Genomic DNA, 18,274 nt, shown 5'->3' with positions numbered 1-18,274 from the left:
TAGCCTTCCTGTTGAGAAGCCTCGCTAAATGCTGATGAGCCACGAGCAACAACAATCTGCAACTTGAGTGACAGCATTAAAGCAGCAGGCACATCGGCAATCAGACGCTCATTTCCGCGTAATTTGATGTTGCTTGAGCTGTATTAACTCCATAGGTGGGCCTGTCTGTTTGGAGCGCTGAATTAGGAAATAAATGTCAGGGAGCTAGCTCGGTTCGCAGGAGATCTATAATGTAATAATGAATGTCACCTTGTTTGTGTGGAAACCCATACTGATGGCGTTTCAGTTCCTTCAGGTATTCTCAGGCCAAATACTCCCCTGCATGTTGGGATCAATACCTCCCTTTGACACGCTTGAGCTGGAACGTTGCTGCAACTGTATTAACACACATTAAATAAGAAGCATGGCAAACAGTCTAGCAGAATGGAGATCAGTCGGTGAAGAAATGTAGCCAAAACATAGGAGTAAATACTGAAGATGGCTAAATGTAAAGCGGAGTTGTCAACGCCTGGTAAACAGTTGAACTTGAATTCCTTATTTAGTCTTCAGAAACAGCAGAGCTAACATTTTAATGGATTCAGAGAAATCAAACCCAACTGCATGGCAGTTTGGCGCATAAAAACTTTCTGCTCCATAATATAAAAACATGTAATACAAACATGTCATGTCAACATCTAAGATGAAAATGCTGCGATGCAAACACAGCATGACTCATTCTATCTGAGAAGTTGTTTAATCTCAACTATCTGTGTTTTTTGTTTTTTTTTGAAGAACTGGTCCATCAGGAATTCAAGGTACATTTGAGTCTGTCTACGTAGAAGAAATGGCTAAAATATTATCAAAGGATCCATTCTCTCAATGCCTTTTTCTCTCCTCTTTCTTTTGATCAATGTACAAAGAATCTGCTAAAAAACTGATGTCGTATTCTTGTTTAGAACAAAGTTTGTGCCTCTCAAACTCAAGAAAGTGAGGTCTAATTTAGTTACTTTATTAGGATTTTCTGCAGTACAGTGGACCTCTGGTCCAGGGCTTAGACATCACAGCCACATGCACATGTCTAAAACCCACAAATATCTCAGAAAACACCTATAATAACATAATTTAACAGTTCAAATTCAATCCACACAGTAGAAAGTCTTGGCACTACCACAGAAGCTAATGCAAATAGCCTGCCTGATTTTTGCTGTGGGTGTACAACCAATCAGCATCAAGCAGAGAGAGAGAGAGAGAGAGAGAGAGGCAGGTAAATCTTCTGATCATTCCCTAGGAAACATCCAGGTCTGACTGATAGAATATTCTACAATTTCACTGAACTTATCTGCACAGCAGCAGCTACTCAACGTCAGGTAAGTTACGTGAGTGGCATCAACTAACTCGCTCGCTCTTTGGTTACCTAGCAACAACCTGTTGAGTAACTTGTGCAGCAGCAGTTTCAGCGTTGGCCACCAGTTTGGCAATATTTCAGATATTTAAAGGGAAAAAAAACTAATCAGCAGTTATCGATACCGACTGATATGAAACGCTCATGTCATGACACATTTTTCAGTCATATTATGCAGCCCTAACAAAAGCTGAGTAGTGTGTCAAAGCATCCGTCTAAAGCTTGAACACTGTTTTCCGAACTTGCAGAGATCATTAGCAGGAAATATAAAAAAAGTTATTCTGCCCTCAAAGTCCCTACGGTTGCTGTATTGTGGTAGGTTTTAAAATACAGATTATTGAAGCTTCGGTGCAGTTACTGCCTTACTAATACCTGCATAGTTGGACGCAGAAGGCAACATCTTGGATTCAGCTGAGTCTACCTCAGGAAGATCTGTAGAATGTTTTTTTCAGAGTTCTTCTCCCTCGTTAGTTTCACACATTGAAGAGAAAAAAAAAAAAAAGGTGAGCTTCTCATTTTCAGCTGCACAACAACATGAATCAGTTATTCTTACACTGATTTCCAGTTGAAGAAAAATGTTATTCCCAATAGCAAACACTTGAGCCAGGAAACAAAAGAAAAGTATGAATTTAGGATGATTCTACAAAACAATAACTTATTAATTTAACATTTAAGCTCCAAATGTGAGCTCTCTGTAAAATATATATATATAAAAAAATAAAATACCCCCTTTAATCCAGAATATGTACAACCCTGTCTTGAATCCCTGATCCAAACTAAAACAGCTGACAGATCACTTCGCTCCGCTGAGTCTAGCACACATCCAGAATACAATATAAAACATCTACAGCAGACAATCAGAACAGCGCATGTGGGATTCCCCGAAAACAGAACCGTTCCTCTCCTCAGCTCTGCAGCCAGAGGCTCGCCTCAGGTCACAAACTCTCACTGTGAGACGGGGACCGCCTGACTGTTTAGGGTCAGTTTACTGCATGGCTCCCTGGGATGGTGACTGGAAAGTTTATACCTTATTCTAAAAGTAATAATGAAAGCATGTTTGCGAGACAGATAAACTTCCTTTCCAAAATGAAATGTGAGCTTTTACTCCATGAACTTTCTTCACGCACGATTTGCTAGCAGTGTTTCTGTCAGACATGTTTTCAGGAGGACAGTCCAAACGTATGACAGCAACACTGTGGTTTTTAAACATGCAAATAAATGTCCAGGAAGCATCATCGATTATTACATCCCATATGAATCGAGTGCAGAACAGACTTCTAGAATCTGTATTATTGAACACTGAACAACTGCACCTACAATGTTACCTAAACAACTCTAAGCTGCTGTAGCTTGTATTCCTGTTTTCCAGAGTCCAGCAGCTTGATAAAATTTCATTTTCTTCATATTCTGCTCAACTCTGCTCCATGTTTTAGAGATATTAAGTCAAAGTTTTCATCTACAAAAATCATGGAGTCATTAAGACCATAGTTAGCAGTTGTTGCTAGTAGGATGGGTGCTAATTCTTCGATTGTTCCCCCCCCTTATCAAATATTATTGTTTTATCACAAACAGATCAGATAATAAATCAATAAAACAATTTTTTGTTTTATTGAAATTTGAATATTTGGAAAGGCATCACATTGTAAATATTTGAACAGTTTATAATCAGGTTTACTAGACTTTAAGGCTTATCTTAAAATATAAATCTGAACATTTATAAGCCTTTTATTTCCCTTTTATTTTGCTTTATACTTTTCATTCTATGTCTGTTTAGGTCACATTTTGCCACCTTTATTTTTAGCTGTCTTATAATCATTGTATCATCAACCTGAGACTACTGACTAAAACGACCCTGTTGGCTAAATGCAGAAGCATTAGCAGAGTTTAACTATGCTAATACTTCTGCATTGTCTCTTTCAAAATAAATAAACATGATTGTTAGTTGCCTGTTGATTAATTACTGTCATAATATAAAAGTAGTCATTCACTTACATCCTAATTACATTGACTTGAGAACTCCTGGCTTGCCTGCATTTCTACTTGGAGGTCAACCCAAGAATGAGGCAGAGGCCAACATCAATTACAAAAACAATGGCCTACAGAGTCACAGCGCTGCTTTAATTACAACTCTTAATAGTAAAACACAAACCTCTAACCATTACAAATTGCATTCTAATAGGATGATTAAAACGGGGAAGAACAGAGATTTTTTTGTTTAAAGCACATCAATCACCAAGGCAATATGTCAGCTTCCTTCTGAGAACCTTTAAAATGTTTGGTAATAATTAAAACTCTTTGGCTTATTGATTGATGTTTATATTAAACATTTGTCCCTATTTTAATCAGTCTTCACCAAATTTAATGAAGGTAAATACTTAACAGGATCTTTTTGAGGCAGTGAGGTCAGCAGTCAGAGTGATCTCTGTCTAACCGGACATATCAAAAAAAGACAACAGGTATATTAAGGTACATATTAGCTTTTGACACAATGTGGGGTCTGTGTTTAGATGTGGCATGTTGTGAAATAGAGACGTACAGTACAGACCAAAAGTTTGGACACACAAACCTTTGGTCTGTACTGTACGTCTTATAAAGTCAGTTTGACTCATCCAAGCTGATGTCTAGATCAGCAAAAACAAAAAGGTTGAGTATTCACATATTCATATTTCTCATGGAAAACCTGACTTTTTGTGAAATTTTCCATAGTGCATATCAAAAACTGAAATACCTCGGTGCACTGCTACCTGACACGCTGCAGGCTGTTTAGACCGCAATTTATTTTTCTTCACCGGTGATTGGCTGTACTCTACAAGACTGGGAAGGGGAAGACTTTAGATGTTACCTTCTGCTGTCATGCTAAGGTAGTTTCTACTGTGGATACTATTGCTTATTAAGAAATATTTGGTGTTAAGGCTGTTAAAGCTAGTACTATTTTTACAATGGTGCTCTCAGGTATTTGCAGATTTTAACAAATACTCCACTTTAGACTGACTCAGTGGAGTAGTCCAAAAAGTCCAATCACATTGTCATGAGTAAGACCATAGGATTCATTATTTGTTCGAAATAGAAAACATGCTGTCAGTAGATTCTGGCTTATTAGGCTTCATAACGTACTTTCATACAGGAGGATTTTACATACAATAAAATAATGTTTTACCTGAAGTATAAGCGGTAGTGTTTCAGGAATGTAGGAGGTTCGTTCTGTAACCAGTGAGTTTCTGGTCCAAACCCCGCCCCCTTTGTCTCTTTACCATGGTTACAAATATTAATATGTACATCAGGCTCTTCAAAATATTAATATACATCTGACAATCAGTTGTTGATTTATAGACAAAGTTGCATGTATAAATCTAACATTAAATAAAAAGCATGGTAGAAACGGTGCTTTTGAGCAAATGAAGCATGTCTACATGTATACTGAAAGCTTGGTCATTTGTTTCAGAGTGCATGGAAAAACCTTTCGGGGTGTGTATTTCCAGCGGTCATTGGGCGAGATGGAGGGTACAAGCCCGACAGCTGGCCAGTCCATCACAGGGAACCCCAGAGGCACAACAGTCCAAAACAGTTTTGTATCTGGAACCTTTTTAAAGGTTTTGGTGGCTCTAGTTGCCTTTATTTGAAAGTACCCCGACAGGAAAGAGGGTAACGAGAGAGGGGAAAGACATGCGGCAAATGTCGCCATGCCCGGAATCGAACCTGCGACCACTGCCACGAGGACTAAGGCCTCCATATGTGGGTCGTGCTTTGCCCCTGCGCCACCACAGCAACCCAACCGTTCACCCCTTTCCAGTTTTTTCACCATCATCATTCTTACCTCCCCCAAATTTCTGTTCCCGCCTTGCATACCTTCGTATCCTCTCAGCCACCTCAATTTCCTTCCCTCCTCGCTCCATTTCAAAAGGACAAATGCTTCCTGCAGTCATACTAGCCCTACATCGGTATTCTACTCTCAATTTAGCCAAGAGACAGGCAGCAGTGTATGCTTTTCTTCACCCAGACGGCAATCTTAGGTAAATTACATGGACAAGTACGCGAGGAGAGAGGCTTCGAGACATTAAAGTAATTAAGAAAGTTGGACAGAAAAACGGAGGGAACAGAATAGAGCTGCGTGGGTTTTTCACTTTAGCTCCTGAGTCTTGAGCTGCAAGAAGTAATAGTCAAGTAAATACAGAGTGAGACTTTGAGTCGCCGGATTACAAAGGCGACAATATGGCATCTCCGTCTCACCTAAGAAGGTTTAAAAAGGCTTTGATCTAAATTATGCCAGTTTTAGTTTTTCCACCTCAGGTTGAGGAAAAAGAAAGAAGAACTAAATATTTTTGTTGGGCTGGAAATCTTTTCAAGCGCTGTCAAAACTGAAGTGTGGGCCGTGCAAAAACGCGTCACTTCAAAACAACCAGCACATAACTGGCGGCGATGAAGCTATCTGCAGTTCTTAGCGCTAATTACACGTCATTTCATCACATGGGAGAAGCTGCGAGATACCGGGCGTATTGATTATTCCGAAAGTAATAATGCAACATTTATAAGTCACAGGGATAATGAGGGATGAAGAGCTTTTCCCACCGTACCCCCCACCCAGAGTACAAATGATCAAGATGGAAACAGCAATTCCTCATGGCTACATGGGGAATTAGAGAATTCACAAGTAGGATGGGGCGGGGGGACGCAGACACATGAAAGCAGTAGAGGAGGGCGATAAGTGCAGAAGGAGGAGAGGCAGGACTATGAAGTGCTGACAGCAGGTAAAGGGTAAGAAGATAAGAGGAGGAAGGGAGTCACCTCAAGAGAAGCAGACAGGGAGAGAGGTGAAGGGAGGTGGAGAGCAGATGGCCTTGAGAAAAGAAGGTAGGAGGCAAGATGGGAAGAATTTTATTCCAAGATAAAGAGAATCAAAAAAAAGGAAAAAAGAAAAGAGGATGAATGTGAAAAATAAGGAGAAACCACAGATATGGAAATGTGATGCGTCATTCCAGGGGTTTAAAACAGAAGCAGGTTTGACATGAGCCGACATCCCGATAGCAAAGGCAGGCAGGAGCAGTGGGTTGGTTCGCAATAAAAGCATGATAGGAGTGAGGGGAACAAAGAGAAAAACACGACAATGTTGAGTGCTGGCACTGTACGTGATCTAGTGTGTTGCATCTTTCCATATTTCATGGCACATATAGTTTTGAAATAAATGTAATATTGATGTAATGCTTACAAAATCTGAAATTTGTATCGTCCGAATAGTCCAGAAAAAGTCTAACCATAACTACAAGGCAATTACAGTATCATTATGAAAAGAACAAATACACTATGTCAGGGATACTTATTACATAATAAGTAACTAATTGAAGATGTTTTTAAACCTTGGCTGTGATTGGGAATTTTATACTTTACAGGTTAAACCTTTTTTGGAATGCAACTCAAAGTGATTTATGAAATTTTCAAATTTTCTATCCACTTCAAAAATTTTTTAACTCCAAAAAAAAAAAACAGCAGCTGGATGAATGACTGCCGAGCGCCCCAACCACCAGGCTCAGCATGTTTTCTGGGGGAAACCTTGTCAAACTGTCACCACACAGTCTGGAGCATGACGTTGTCAAAGGTGGTCTATAGTTCAACTCCTGAAGATAAGTCACGCACCGCAACACCCTCTCCACCAAACTTTACGCGCGATTCAATTCAAGTGCCATCCCCTTGGAAGTCCAAAGGAAAAGGCAAGAAATGTCCCTTCAAACACATTTCTAGTTCTCCATGTTCTAATGACATCATGATTTACACCACTTCATCCAGCACTTTGCATTACACATGGTAATGTAAGGCTTTAATGCAGCTGCTCAGCTCATTCCACTGAGATCTCTGAGCCCTGTTCCTTGAGCAAATTTGATGGCGACCTGAACCATTGATTCTCTTGAAAATTGGTGACCTCTGCCCCTCAGAATCCACTGACTCAACTGTGATAAAGAGCCCTGTACACCTGTGGCCAAAAAAGGGCTTGGAACACCTTGACTATTTTTGAGAAGGTGACTCAATCAATTTGGGAATATGGTGTATGTAAATTTCAGCATTCCTCTGAAATCTCCAGGTGATCACTGGTGCCTGAACCAAGGCACATCGATACAGGTTTTTTTTGCTGGTTGTGTTTAAGCAATGAAACTACCAATATTTACTTTGGTCATCATTAGAGTTGTGGGGAGAAAAACTGTTGTACACATCCAGTATGTCAAATTCTTAATGCTACTTGGTTCTTAACAGCATAACAGAACATTGTTCTGAATATGTTCTTCAAACCAAGTCAGATAATACTTTCACCTGCAATTTTACCTCAGAAAAGCAAGACTGATGTTGGTACCAAACAACAACACAAATCCAATCAGCACAGACACATGCAGAGTGAGGCGGTTCCTTACCTTCCTTGCAGTACTTCCCTCTGAAGCGGGTGTGGGTGCAGTCACAGTGAACTTCTCCATACTGAATTGAGCAAAACCCTCCATTGAAGCACGGGTTTTGTTTGGTGCAGAGGTACTCCAGGTCGCTCTCGATGCCTTGGCTGTTTAACAGTGTGGGTGGCATCTCCCCCACCTTCAGATTGGTGATTAGCCCCATGAAGGGTGGCTCATACTTCACAGTGCTGGAGGTCAGAGCAGAGAGGCGCACATCAAGAGGGATCCCACCCACGAATAGGTCGCTGACCACCGCCATTTCCTTCCTCTTTGATTTGACCTCGGCCACTTTTGTCTCGCCGTCCACCATTAGCAAAGTCTCGCGAAAATTGCGGGTGAGCAAGACCATGTGCCAGCGGTCGTCATTGACCCGCGTCTCCATGTGCAGAATGGCCGGCTCGGCACAGTGGATGGCGAAACGCAGCTGAAGGCGGCCGCCAGCGATAAGCAGCTCCAAGAAGTCACAGTTCCCCCCGTCGTCCAGATAGAGCACCAAGGCCTGGCTGACGTTGGTCTTGAGACTGAAGCTGAGCTCTCCTACAGATCCAGCTTCCCAGCGGCCATAGCGTGCGTACTGGCCTGTTGCCCCACCAAATTCCAGCATGTCCACGGTAGCTAGCATGCTGAAAAGGGCCAAAGGCCACAGGGGCCAGCATAGGAATCTTAACACCCTTGTCATACTAAAATTTCCAATGTTTTCTATGCCTTTTTTTGATGCTTTGTAGCCACAAAGCCAATCCCCAGTTTCAATTTATATAAGCTGTAAAAAAAAAAATGGAAACAGAATATAAAACTTGCTCACAGGAGCGCTACTCCAAGTTCCCAAGCCAACAGGCAGTATCTCCCTTCACTTCCTGTTACAATAACTCTCGTCCTTATCCTGACTCTTTCCTTCGTTTCTCCATCAGTTGGTGCTTCAAAGTCTTAAGAAGTAGCAGGAGGGCAAAAGAGAGGAAATATAACAATTTTAATCCAGTGAGATGCTTTGAAGGGTCCTGCTGTACCTTGGACTAAAACGTCTCTAATGTCTAGATTGAGGAAATTTCCACAAATTTTCGAGCTGTGCCAAACACTTTGGGGGAAGGTGTTCTTGTCAAGAAAAATAAAAGGACATAAGGTGGCAGCTTTAAAGAGTATCAGCTGCAGAGTACAAGAGGTTCATAATTCCCCCATGACCTCCCACTTTTCCAAAGCCTTAAGATGTAGGTATAGGTTCCATGATTGTAGCAGCAGCTTGCAGCCTAGAAAAAAGAAACAGAAATACATATAAGTTATGCCAACACTATCAATTGATTAAATAAAAAAAAAACTACCCAAAAGAAAATCTACTTCAAGTTTTAAGGACGTACTGAAATATACCGAGATGTCATTACGGAGCTTTGTAATACAGTTCAATGTAGGGAGTGATCATAAAAACTCGTGCCTTTACACAGAAATAGTTCATATTTAAAAAGCACGCCCTTTCACTGTGGCACACACACACACACACGCCAGACATGCGTTTGAAAACACACACATCATTAAATCCAATGTAATTCAGAGTGGAGTGCTGCAGAGTCAATAGCTATGTGAATAGCAGATCTTGACCCTGGGGCTCAACCTGATCCCCAGCCATTAATTCTTGAGTGAGATTTAATTTCCATCACAGACAGTCTAAAATTAAAGCAAGACTCAACTCTGCTCATGCTTTTTTTTGTTTCCCCCGCCACCCTACATGGCTTTAATGTGACAATAACAATCATGCCTGGATGGAAGAAAAGAAAAGAGAAATAGAGAAACAGAAAAAGAAGCAGTGTAATCGTGATCTCAAAGCACAACATGGAGGAAGATAAAGAAGGACACAGAGAGCAGCTAGAACTGTGAGAGACGGACCGTAATGAAAACAAGAACATCGAGTGCTGCTGGATGTTCCATAAAACAAAAAACAATATTAACTGTATTCAAAAGGATACATAATAAAATAAAAACAATGAACACGTTCTCAACTCTTCAGACATATCTGGACAGTAAAAGGTAATAGTTAGCTTATCACTCGTTATATATGAGTGATGAGCGATTAGCTAAGAAAAGCTTTTTTAAAAAATCAATTTACAACGGACACTTTTCTGTTACGTGGTTTTAAACTACAGTAAAGGAGAACAATATGCTCTGTTAGCTAGCTGTTCCATATAATTTCTGAGCAAAAATCTAGTCCTATTCAGAACACAATTAATCAATGATGTTCGCTGCTAAGTAAAAAGTTACTTGCACTAAAGCCAATGCACTACTCAAACAATATTTCCACTATTGTTAAAGCACTACACCAACACAGCATTTAGCCAAAGCTAAAGCTAAAGCATTCATTTCAATTAAAATCATATCTGCCCTTGAAAGACTACATCCCTAAATCACCAATTTAACTCGACTATAAACTACTTGAAGATTTGCTAACAGTAACAGTCAAAACCTCACCACAGATGTCAAACTTTATTCCACTGAAGGTTTATAACACAGCCAAGAAAGTCAGCAATTTAAAATGTAACCAGAAAAAATAACTTAGGGAAAGCTGTGTGCGCTAAAGGTTAGCTCCACTATTAGCGCATTACATCTCCGGGTTTTTTTATGATAATGACATACAAAATGTAATATGTCAGACTGAATCAGAGGCTTCTACATTGATTATAACCACATATTTGAGGTTGGCGGGTGCTAGGTGCTAGCATGTTTTTATGTGCTCAGAGAATCATATGATGAGTTGGTGCTGCTTAGTCCCTGCTAAAACGCTCTACATTATTATAAATACCTTCTTCTAATCCGAAATCCCATCCCATAAAAAAAACTAAATAAATATACAGCCCAATCAAAAATGTATTCAATACAAGACCTTATGCTGCGTTATTATAGACCAACACGCATCTCAACATTGTGCCATACAGTGCTGCATTCAAAGGATAAAAGGCTGGTTTTCACCTCTATTATTAAGCCTAATAAAGCAAAATTATATACAATCAAACACTCTAACAATATTAAATCTGTTTCATATCAACAGCACATTTTAAGATTCTCACTGGGGGGGGGGAAAAGAAAAAAAAAAGAAAAAAAAAAAAGCCTGAAGTTAGTCTGTGCAGATGCGGCGCATCATCTCCCCGACAAAGATGAAAAATTTGATACCGTAAACACTTTAGTCTAGATTCCACAGGGAGTTTGTTTTGGTTTTGCTATGCTCCATTTTTTAAGCCCATTAAATCTCTCTTTGAGGTTTCCTCCCAGGAGGAGCGTTTTAATGGAGTGCACACATAAAGGCAGTCAAATAGCTGTTGATGTGCACTGCTCCAATCATCTTATTTGAGTAAACCGTCGGGTTGGAGGGTGGCAGTATGGAGGTCAAGCTGCCTTTTGATGCTCATGAGAAAAAATAAGGTGTATATCCTGCCTGGTTCAATATAGTTGAGTTTAACATGTTTAATGGGTTGAAGAATCCCTGTAATATTTTTTATAAAACAAAAAATTTATAAATGAGGATCAATTGGGATAAAGCAGCTTCTGAAAAGCGTAGATGAGAGATAAAAATCTGTCCAGTATGTGTGTGAACAATTTTCAGAAAATAGCGTTTTTACTACTCTAATACATAAAACAGATATGTGTGAAGGTTTATTGTTTAGAAGTTAAACCAGCAAATCAGGCAAAAACAAACAAACAAAAAAAAATCCTAATTGCTAAAGAACAAGTACTGATATTTATGTGTCTTATGAGTTGAATAACTTCATCTGTAAACTTTCCCTTCTGGCTGATTAGAGCCTTAGAAATTGCTGAGATCGGATTTCTTGCGTTCTAATCATTGCTGCTTTTGTCCATGTTGAAATTCAGTCAGTCCATATTTCAACAGTTTATTTCTTATTAAGCTGGGAATAATGATGTGTTCAGGAAGGTGGGATTATTGAATCTCACAGACACCAATCAAAGATTTTAAGGTTTCTGAAGCTATAGCATGGAGTGACCTTATGAGTGACCTTTTCCTTTTTATTTTCTTTACTTGTATTTGAGGATGAACTATAAGTACTGCAAGACCCTTTTGAGCAGGTCTGGATGAAAAACAATGTCTAATTTCCCTTTGGGATTAATGAAGTACTTTTTAATTGAACTGACTTCATATTTATTATGATGTACTACAGGTTTCTAGTTATGTTTTCCCCTCATTGATATAATATTTCCCTTCCTCTCTCTCTCTTTATTTTTTTTAGCAAATTATTTACTAAGATCTAGTTCAGCTAGGGAACAATCATCAGTTAAAAGTCTCTCCAACTGCCTTAATATTATAATCTAAATTGTTGGATGCAAACTGGAATGCATGGCACGTGAAATGCAGAAGCCTGCCAAATACTGACTCCAAACTATCTATCTATTGCACACTTGTGGTGGTGGTGATGATTAGTATTTGATGCATTGTGCAGCTCTGGTTTTTGATGTTCTTTGAGAGAACAATTCCAAGCTGGCATCCTCTGTCCAAATACATAAAAGCCACGGAGTGAAAAGCTTTAAAGAAACCCTAGTAGCCTGATTTTACGTGATCCTGTTCTTGTCCAGGCATTTCTCATCTATGAGAAAGCTCTTTGAAATCAGTTTTTGAATGAACGTTTACATTTTTAGTGGGAATCAACTTTGGATTCACCTAGTAAACACAGCAGTCAGCAACAGAAGTTAACATTTTTAAAAGACAGGATGTTAACTACTGTACTCGTGGATAATTATTCAACTATTTCAGGACTTTTTGAAAAAAAAAAAAACAAAAAAAAAAACACCTATTCACGGATTTTCCATAGAGCTAAAAAAAAAAAAAAATCAGTGACTTGATCTCCCCAAGATGATGAGTAAATAGCAAAAATAATAATAATAACAATAATAATAATTAATAATAAGTGTACCCAAAACAGAAATTATATCATATCAGATTGATAGAATCTGAGATGTGATCTATTTGAATTTTGTTTGAAATGTTCTAGATTTGCGGTGCATAGAAGCTGAATGCCGTTTCTCCATGTTTGGTTCTGGAGACGCAGAGCCGACCAGGACCAGAAGACCTGAGCGGTCTGGAAAGATATACAGTGATACTGGGAAAAATAGAACAATTTATGTGATTAACAACACTTTACAAAAACACAAAATGGAACATAATGACTGAACATAGAGTGAAATGGAGAATCCAAAACAACTAGGTAATTGTAAACTTTACGTTTCCTTATTGTGAAATGATACAAAGTTTGCCGAGTTCAGCCGATGTCTCCTCCCTCAGTGACAATCATTGTCCCTTCACTGTGTTCCTTTGTGAAAATTAACTGCCCACATCTGGCTTATGGCTGCTGCATCCTTCTAGTTTTACGACAGACGATTCAGAATCTTCAAGAAAACCTGTCAATTCTCTCAATAGGCAAAAGAAAACCCAACAATGCTCTCTCTCTCAAATTATACTTCTAAAGAACAAAAAAAGAAAGTTGGTAGAAATTCACCGTGAGATTGACTCTTTCCCCACCGTGATCATAAACTATCACTAGACATTTTGTCCACACAAAGCTCTTCACCCCTCAGAATAACTCAGGAGTCATGTGAGCCACTGTTGACCCATTTCCTCTCTCATCGCCCCCCGTGGGGAAAAGCTGGCATAATCTTGACAGACTCTGTTCCAAAGTGTCTGCGGCTACGTTCAAATTGCAGCGCAAAGTGTCCCATTTCTTATTTTTATTTCCTCACTAGAGACAAAGACTGGATGCCACTGAAACAATAGAACTCACTGCGACCCAAGTTGCTCTTACACGCCAAACGAAAACAAAACTCACTTGTTAAGGACTGACAAAATTCCAACACAACAATTAAATAAACTTAGAAAAGATCAACTGACTTGTCTGATGAAAAGGGGAGTATAGATCTCTCCGTCTCTATACTCTGACTCCATTTGGAGGAATTTAATATTAGTTTCTTCTTTTTTTTTCCTGTAAATGCAACAAGCATTTTTCTCTGCACTCGCGGCGTGCCTGGGCATAAATGTGTTTTCATTTTTAATCCGGCTCTTGCCGAGCTCCGCCCGGGTCTTTAGATTCCCCCCACAGACCGGCGAAAACACCTGTTGCATGGAGCAGCGCCAGGCTTTCATCTTCCTCCTTCGGCAAAGACTCAGCCCACCGACGATCAGATTAGGCCGGTGTCGAATAATTCGCTATCCGCCAGTGCTAAAAGGAGCGCACCGTGTTGCGTTTCTCTCCGGCGTACTGAACGAGTCACTTAGAACTGTAAATATGACGACCGCACACCTTTCTGGTATCATAAAACGAGTGAGAAAACGCAAACATTTACACGGCGGAAGGACAATAGAGACACAGCGCAGAAAAAAAAAAAAAAGAACGTGTGAAACTGGGCGAACCAAGGAGTTTGTAGAACACAAACGTTCACATGAACACAGGCAGGCACTCAAACGGCACATCCCAGCAAAAGTCATTCATCTAGGCATGTGAGAAGCTCACTGGTGTACCATCAGTCAGCGTGAAGTTGCTGCCGTTGCTACCACTGAGCTCTAATTACCCAGAGCAGCATGTGAAGCTGCTTTCAATATTTCTGGTCAAGATGGAAAACATGGGCAGTAAAACAGAAGAAGAAGAAAAACAGGCATCAGGAGACAGGGAACAGCAAAGTTAAACATAATAAGACGTGCTGGGTCTTAGCAATGAAAATATCAAATTACTATTGCTTTATGTTCTCTTTCAGATGTCATATAAAAGTCCTAACAAGGTGGTAGAATTAGATACTTGCCAAGATACAGTAAATGAGTAAAATCATCGATTCATAGAACTTAATCGACAAAAACGAAAACTGTAAGACATTAGTATCAGCTATTTTTGACAGGCTCATTGAAAGACTTCAACTTTTCTGTTTTGGCTGTTCACTGAATTTAGGAATATGTCAAACACTGTTCTCATCATTGGTAGAAAAGTGGAGGAAGACTAAAGCCACTTTGGCATAAACACACCAGACAGGAGACGCAGCAGTTATACTGCAAACAGGAAGAGTACAGAGATCTGGAACTGCTGCAGTTACAGGAAATAAAGCATGTTTAGAGCTGCAAATGTCACAAATATGGTGGTCTGTTGATCTTTTAATACCACCAGGTTGTGTTAATAAATGTTGTCTTAATTTTCCATTCAACTCCATTTTCCCACCTGCTGTTGTGGATAAGAGTTCAGATGGATGATTGTATAAAACAGCATCGCTAAATTGAGGTGGTAAAATATAGCATAAATACAGAGACTGGGATAAGTGCCACTATCCATGTGGTTCAATTGTCTATAATTTTCAAAAATACAGAACAAAATGGGGAGTATCACAAAAATATCTGAATGAGACATTTACTGTGGCAGAAATAAGCATGAATTCCCGAATTTTCAAGTTTCCTCTGTCACAAAGAACAGAGAGGTCTGTAGTTTTCATCAAGTCCACATCAACTGTGAGAGAGAATCCAAAAAATAAGTCTAGAAAATCACACTGTATGATTTTATATAAGTTAATGTGCGTTTTATTGAAATGAAATGAGTGTTTGTTCCTATTGTGCATGGTTTCACTGAAGAAGCCTCAACTTCTCAGAACAAAGAAAAGAAAGGCTTTTAGAAACACAAATCAGTTTTTTCACAAACGTGGACACAAAAAGTTCCACTTCGCTCTCAATGAAAACATCTTGCATACAATCATATGAAAAGAACGGTTGGGAAATAGAATTTGGCTTTCTCAAACAAGCCTTTGTAAAGCACCACTTTTAGCGTCAGTCTCTCTCATCAGCTGAGGATTGCTACGTTTAAGCGCTGCGGCGCGCCTTGATTCTGACTAGAGGTTTGACGAATAACAGAACAAAGGACGAGATTGAGTCGACAAAGAACCAGACTAACTCCTAAAGGAGATCTGAAAGAAACAGAGCGCATGAAAGCCTTCAAAATGAGGTAATCAGTAGCTACTCAGCAGAGTCCCTCATTCGTTTTAACCAAGTGAGCTACCACAGAGGTGTGCAAGCCTTCCTTCAACATCACATTACTCCCTTTGATCAGCCGAGAGCCGCTGGAGACCAGTCGCGAATGTACTTGTGCTATCTGTACTGAGCTCTGATGAGGAGATGTTAATGGAGTCAGATCAAGGCCTTAAGCTTTTGCTGTTAGCTCTGGAATGGCAAGATTATCGGGGACTTTAGCAGGACTTTTTGTTAGCTTTTTGGACGTATTGTTGAGGAGGCTCAGGTTCTCATGGAGATATGCAACAGGGGCCAAGAGGTGGAGTGAAAGACTTAGACTTAGACAGACTTTATTGTCATTTTGTATGCACAGGGGTGTATACATAACGAAATTTTGTTGCATACGGCTCAGGACAATGTTTTGAGGTTTCAATGAGGTTACTCAGAATAAATAAGACACACAATAAAATATAAATATTAAATATTAAATATAAAGTGCAGGAGTGACAGTAAAATAGAAGTTATTTAGCTGTGTACATGAAGTGGAGACCAGTTATTTCGAGTGCAGTCCAGTTAAGAGTTCAGCAGTCTGATGGCAAGTGGGAAAAAGCTGTTTCTGAATCTGGTGGACCTGCACCGGATGCTGCGGAACCTCTTTCCAGAAGGCAGCAGGGAGAACAGTCTATGGTGGGGGTGTGAAGGGTCACTGACGATGTTTCGGCCTCGGGACACGCAGCGCTGGGATGAAATTTCCTGAATGGAGGGAAGGGGAGCCCCGATGATCCTCTCTGCCGTCCGCACCACTCTCCTCACGTTCTTCCAGTCGGAGGCGCTGCAGCCTCCACACCACACAGAGAGGCAGCTGGTCAGAATGCTCTCTATGGTGCTTCTGTAGAACGTCTTGAGGATGGGCGGGGGCAGGTGTGCTCTCCTCATCCTCCGCAGGAAATACAAACGTTTCTGTGCCCTCTTGACCAGAGTCGTGGTGTTCACAGTCCAGGTGAGGTCATTTGTGATGTGCACCCCCAGGAATTTGGTGCTGCTGACCATCTCCACAGCCGAGCTGTTGATGAGCAGTGGAGCGTGGCTGGGCCGGTTCTTCCTGAAGTCGACAATCATCTCCTTTGTCTTGTCAACGTTCAGGATCAGGCTGTTGTCTCTGCACCAGTCCACCAGCTGCTCCACCTCCTCTCTGTAGTCCAGGTCGTTGTCATCTCTGATGAGGCCCACCACCGTTGTGTCGTCCGCGAACTTCACGATGTGATTGGTGGCGAACCTGGGGGTGCAGTCGTGCGTCATCAGAGTGAACAGCAGAGGGCTCAGGACGCAGCCCTGAGGGGAGCCTGTGCTGAGGGTGATGACATCTGAGGTGTGTTGTCCGATCCGGACTGACTGAGCATCATCCTTAAGGCTTCTGTATGTTGACAATTTATTGTTTGTAATTCCCAAAAAAATTTTTATGTCACTTAGTCAACAAATCAATCAAGAATAACTTGAGAGAAAGCCTCTGTTTGTGAGGCCAACATGACTAATGAAATATTACAGACACAAGAATCTAGCACTTAGGCTAACGAGTACAACTTGAACACAGCAATAGTCTTTTCTGACGTCCAATCAGATCATTTTATGAAGCAAAAATTAACCCCTAGTGGGCCAAGAGAAGCGGCCTTGTTCTTCCTCGATGTCTCGGTGACGCTTGTGCGTCATATTTATGTGCGTACCAGAAACGTGTGAATGGATATTTGTATGCAAGAAAAAAAAAAATTAATTACTTAACAAAAAAATTATTAACCTTCTGGGCCTAGTCACAAATTAATTTCACTTAAATAAAACAAATGTTAATCTTACCCAATCTTACGCCTATCACTAGTGAGATCCAAGAAACCACTGGACTGTACAGTCTGGGTTATGTACTGCATCACACAGTTATAATCTGCAAACAGACCATTTGTTTTACAATTCAAAAAGGAAATTAGGGGTTCTTTAAATAATTAAAGTGGGAAATTCTTTCAGTGGTGTTCCCAGCATGCATATATAGCATGTGCACCAATAAGAGTCAAATTGACACAAATCAATGAAAACTGTGGCTGGGTCCTCCTGATGTTGATGTCAGAGTAACCTAGAACCGGATCTAGGTTGCTCTGTATGTGCAAAATGCTAAAAGTTTGCCGCAGGGAGAAGGGGGAAAAAAAATACATGTAAGTGGAAAACTGTGTTCGTCTGTGTGAGAGTCCGATCATCAGCATGTGAGCTGGAGCCTGGAGATGTTTTGGTGGGAAGCGCAAGGCTGACTGCCCAAGCCTCAAAATGCTCCTGTTTCAATTAACCAGCCCAGCAGCCTGCAGCTATACCGCTCTTATCTGGGCGGAAGGGGAGGAAAGAGACAGGTAGGTGTAGAGCGAGACGGCACACAGGCAAGACAGACAGGGCTGGAAAGGAATGGGAAAAAAAAAAGGAAATGTGCAAAGTGAAGAAGAACCAGTGGTGAAAACAAAGAACTTCCAT

General features: G+C 40.4%; 1 protein-coding gene across 3 annotated transcripts in view; it reads right to left on the bottom strand.

The window, feature by feature from the left end:
* Positions 1-18,274, bottom strand: part of nrxn2b (neurexin 2b) — a 746,427-nt gene that overhangs the window by 660,496 nt on the left and 67,657 nt on the right. For all 3 annotated transcript variants that reach the window (XM_044097998.1, XM_044097997.1, XM_044097999.1), the window contains exon 2: positions 7,777-9,050. In XM_044097998.1, coding sequence (XP_043953933.1) covers positions 7,777-8,488 — 712 coding nt within the window. In that variant the 5' untranslated portion in view covers positions 8,489-9,050. The remainder of the gene's footprint in view (positions 1-7,776; positions 9,051-18,274) is intronic.

The sequence above is a fragment of the Gambusia affinis genome, linkage group LG18, assembly GCF_019740435.1.
Source record: "Gambusia affinis linkage group LG18, SWU_Gaff_1.0, whole genome shotgun sequence".
NCBI lineage: Eukaryota > Metazoa > Chordata > Actinopteri > Cyprinodontiformes > Poeciliidae > Gambusia > Gambusia affinis.
This window is presented reverse-complemented; position numbering and strand designations above follow the sequence as displayed.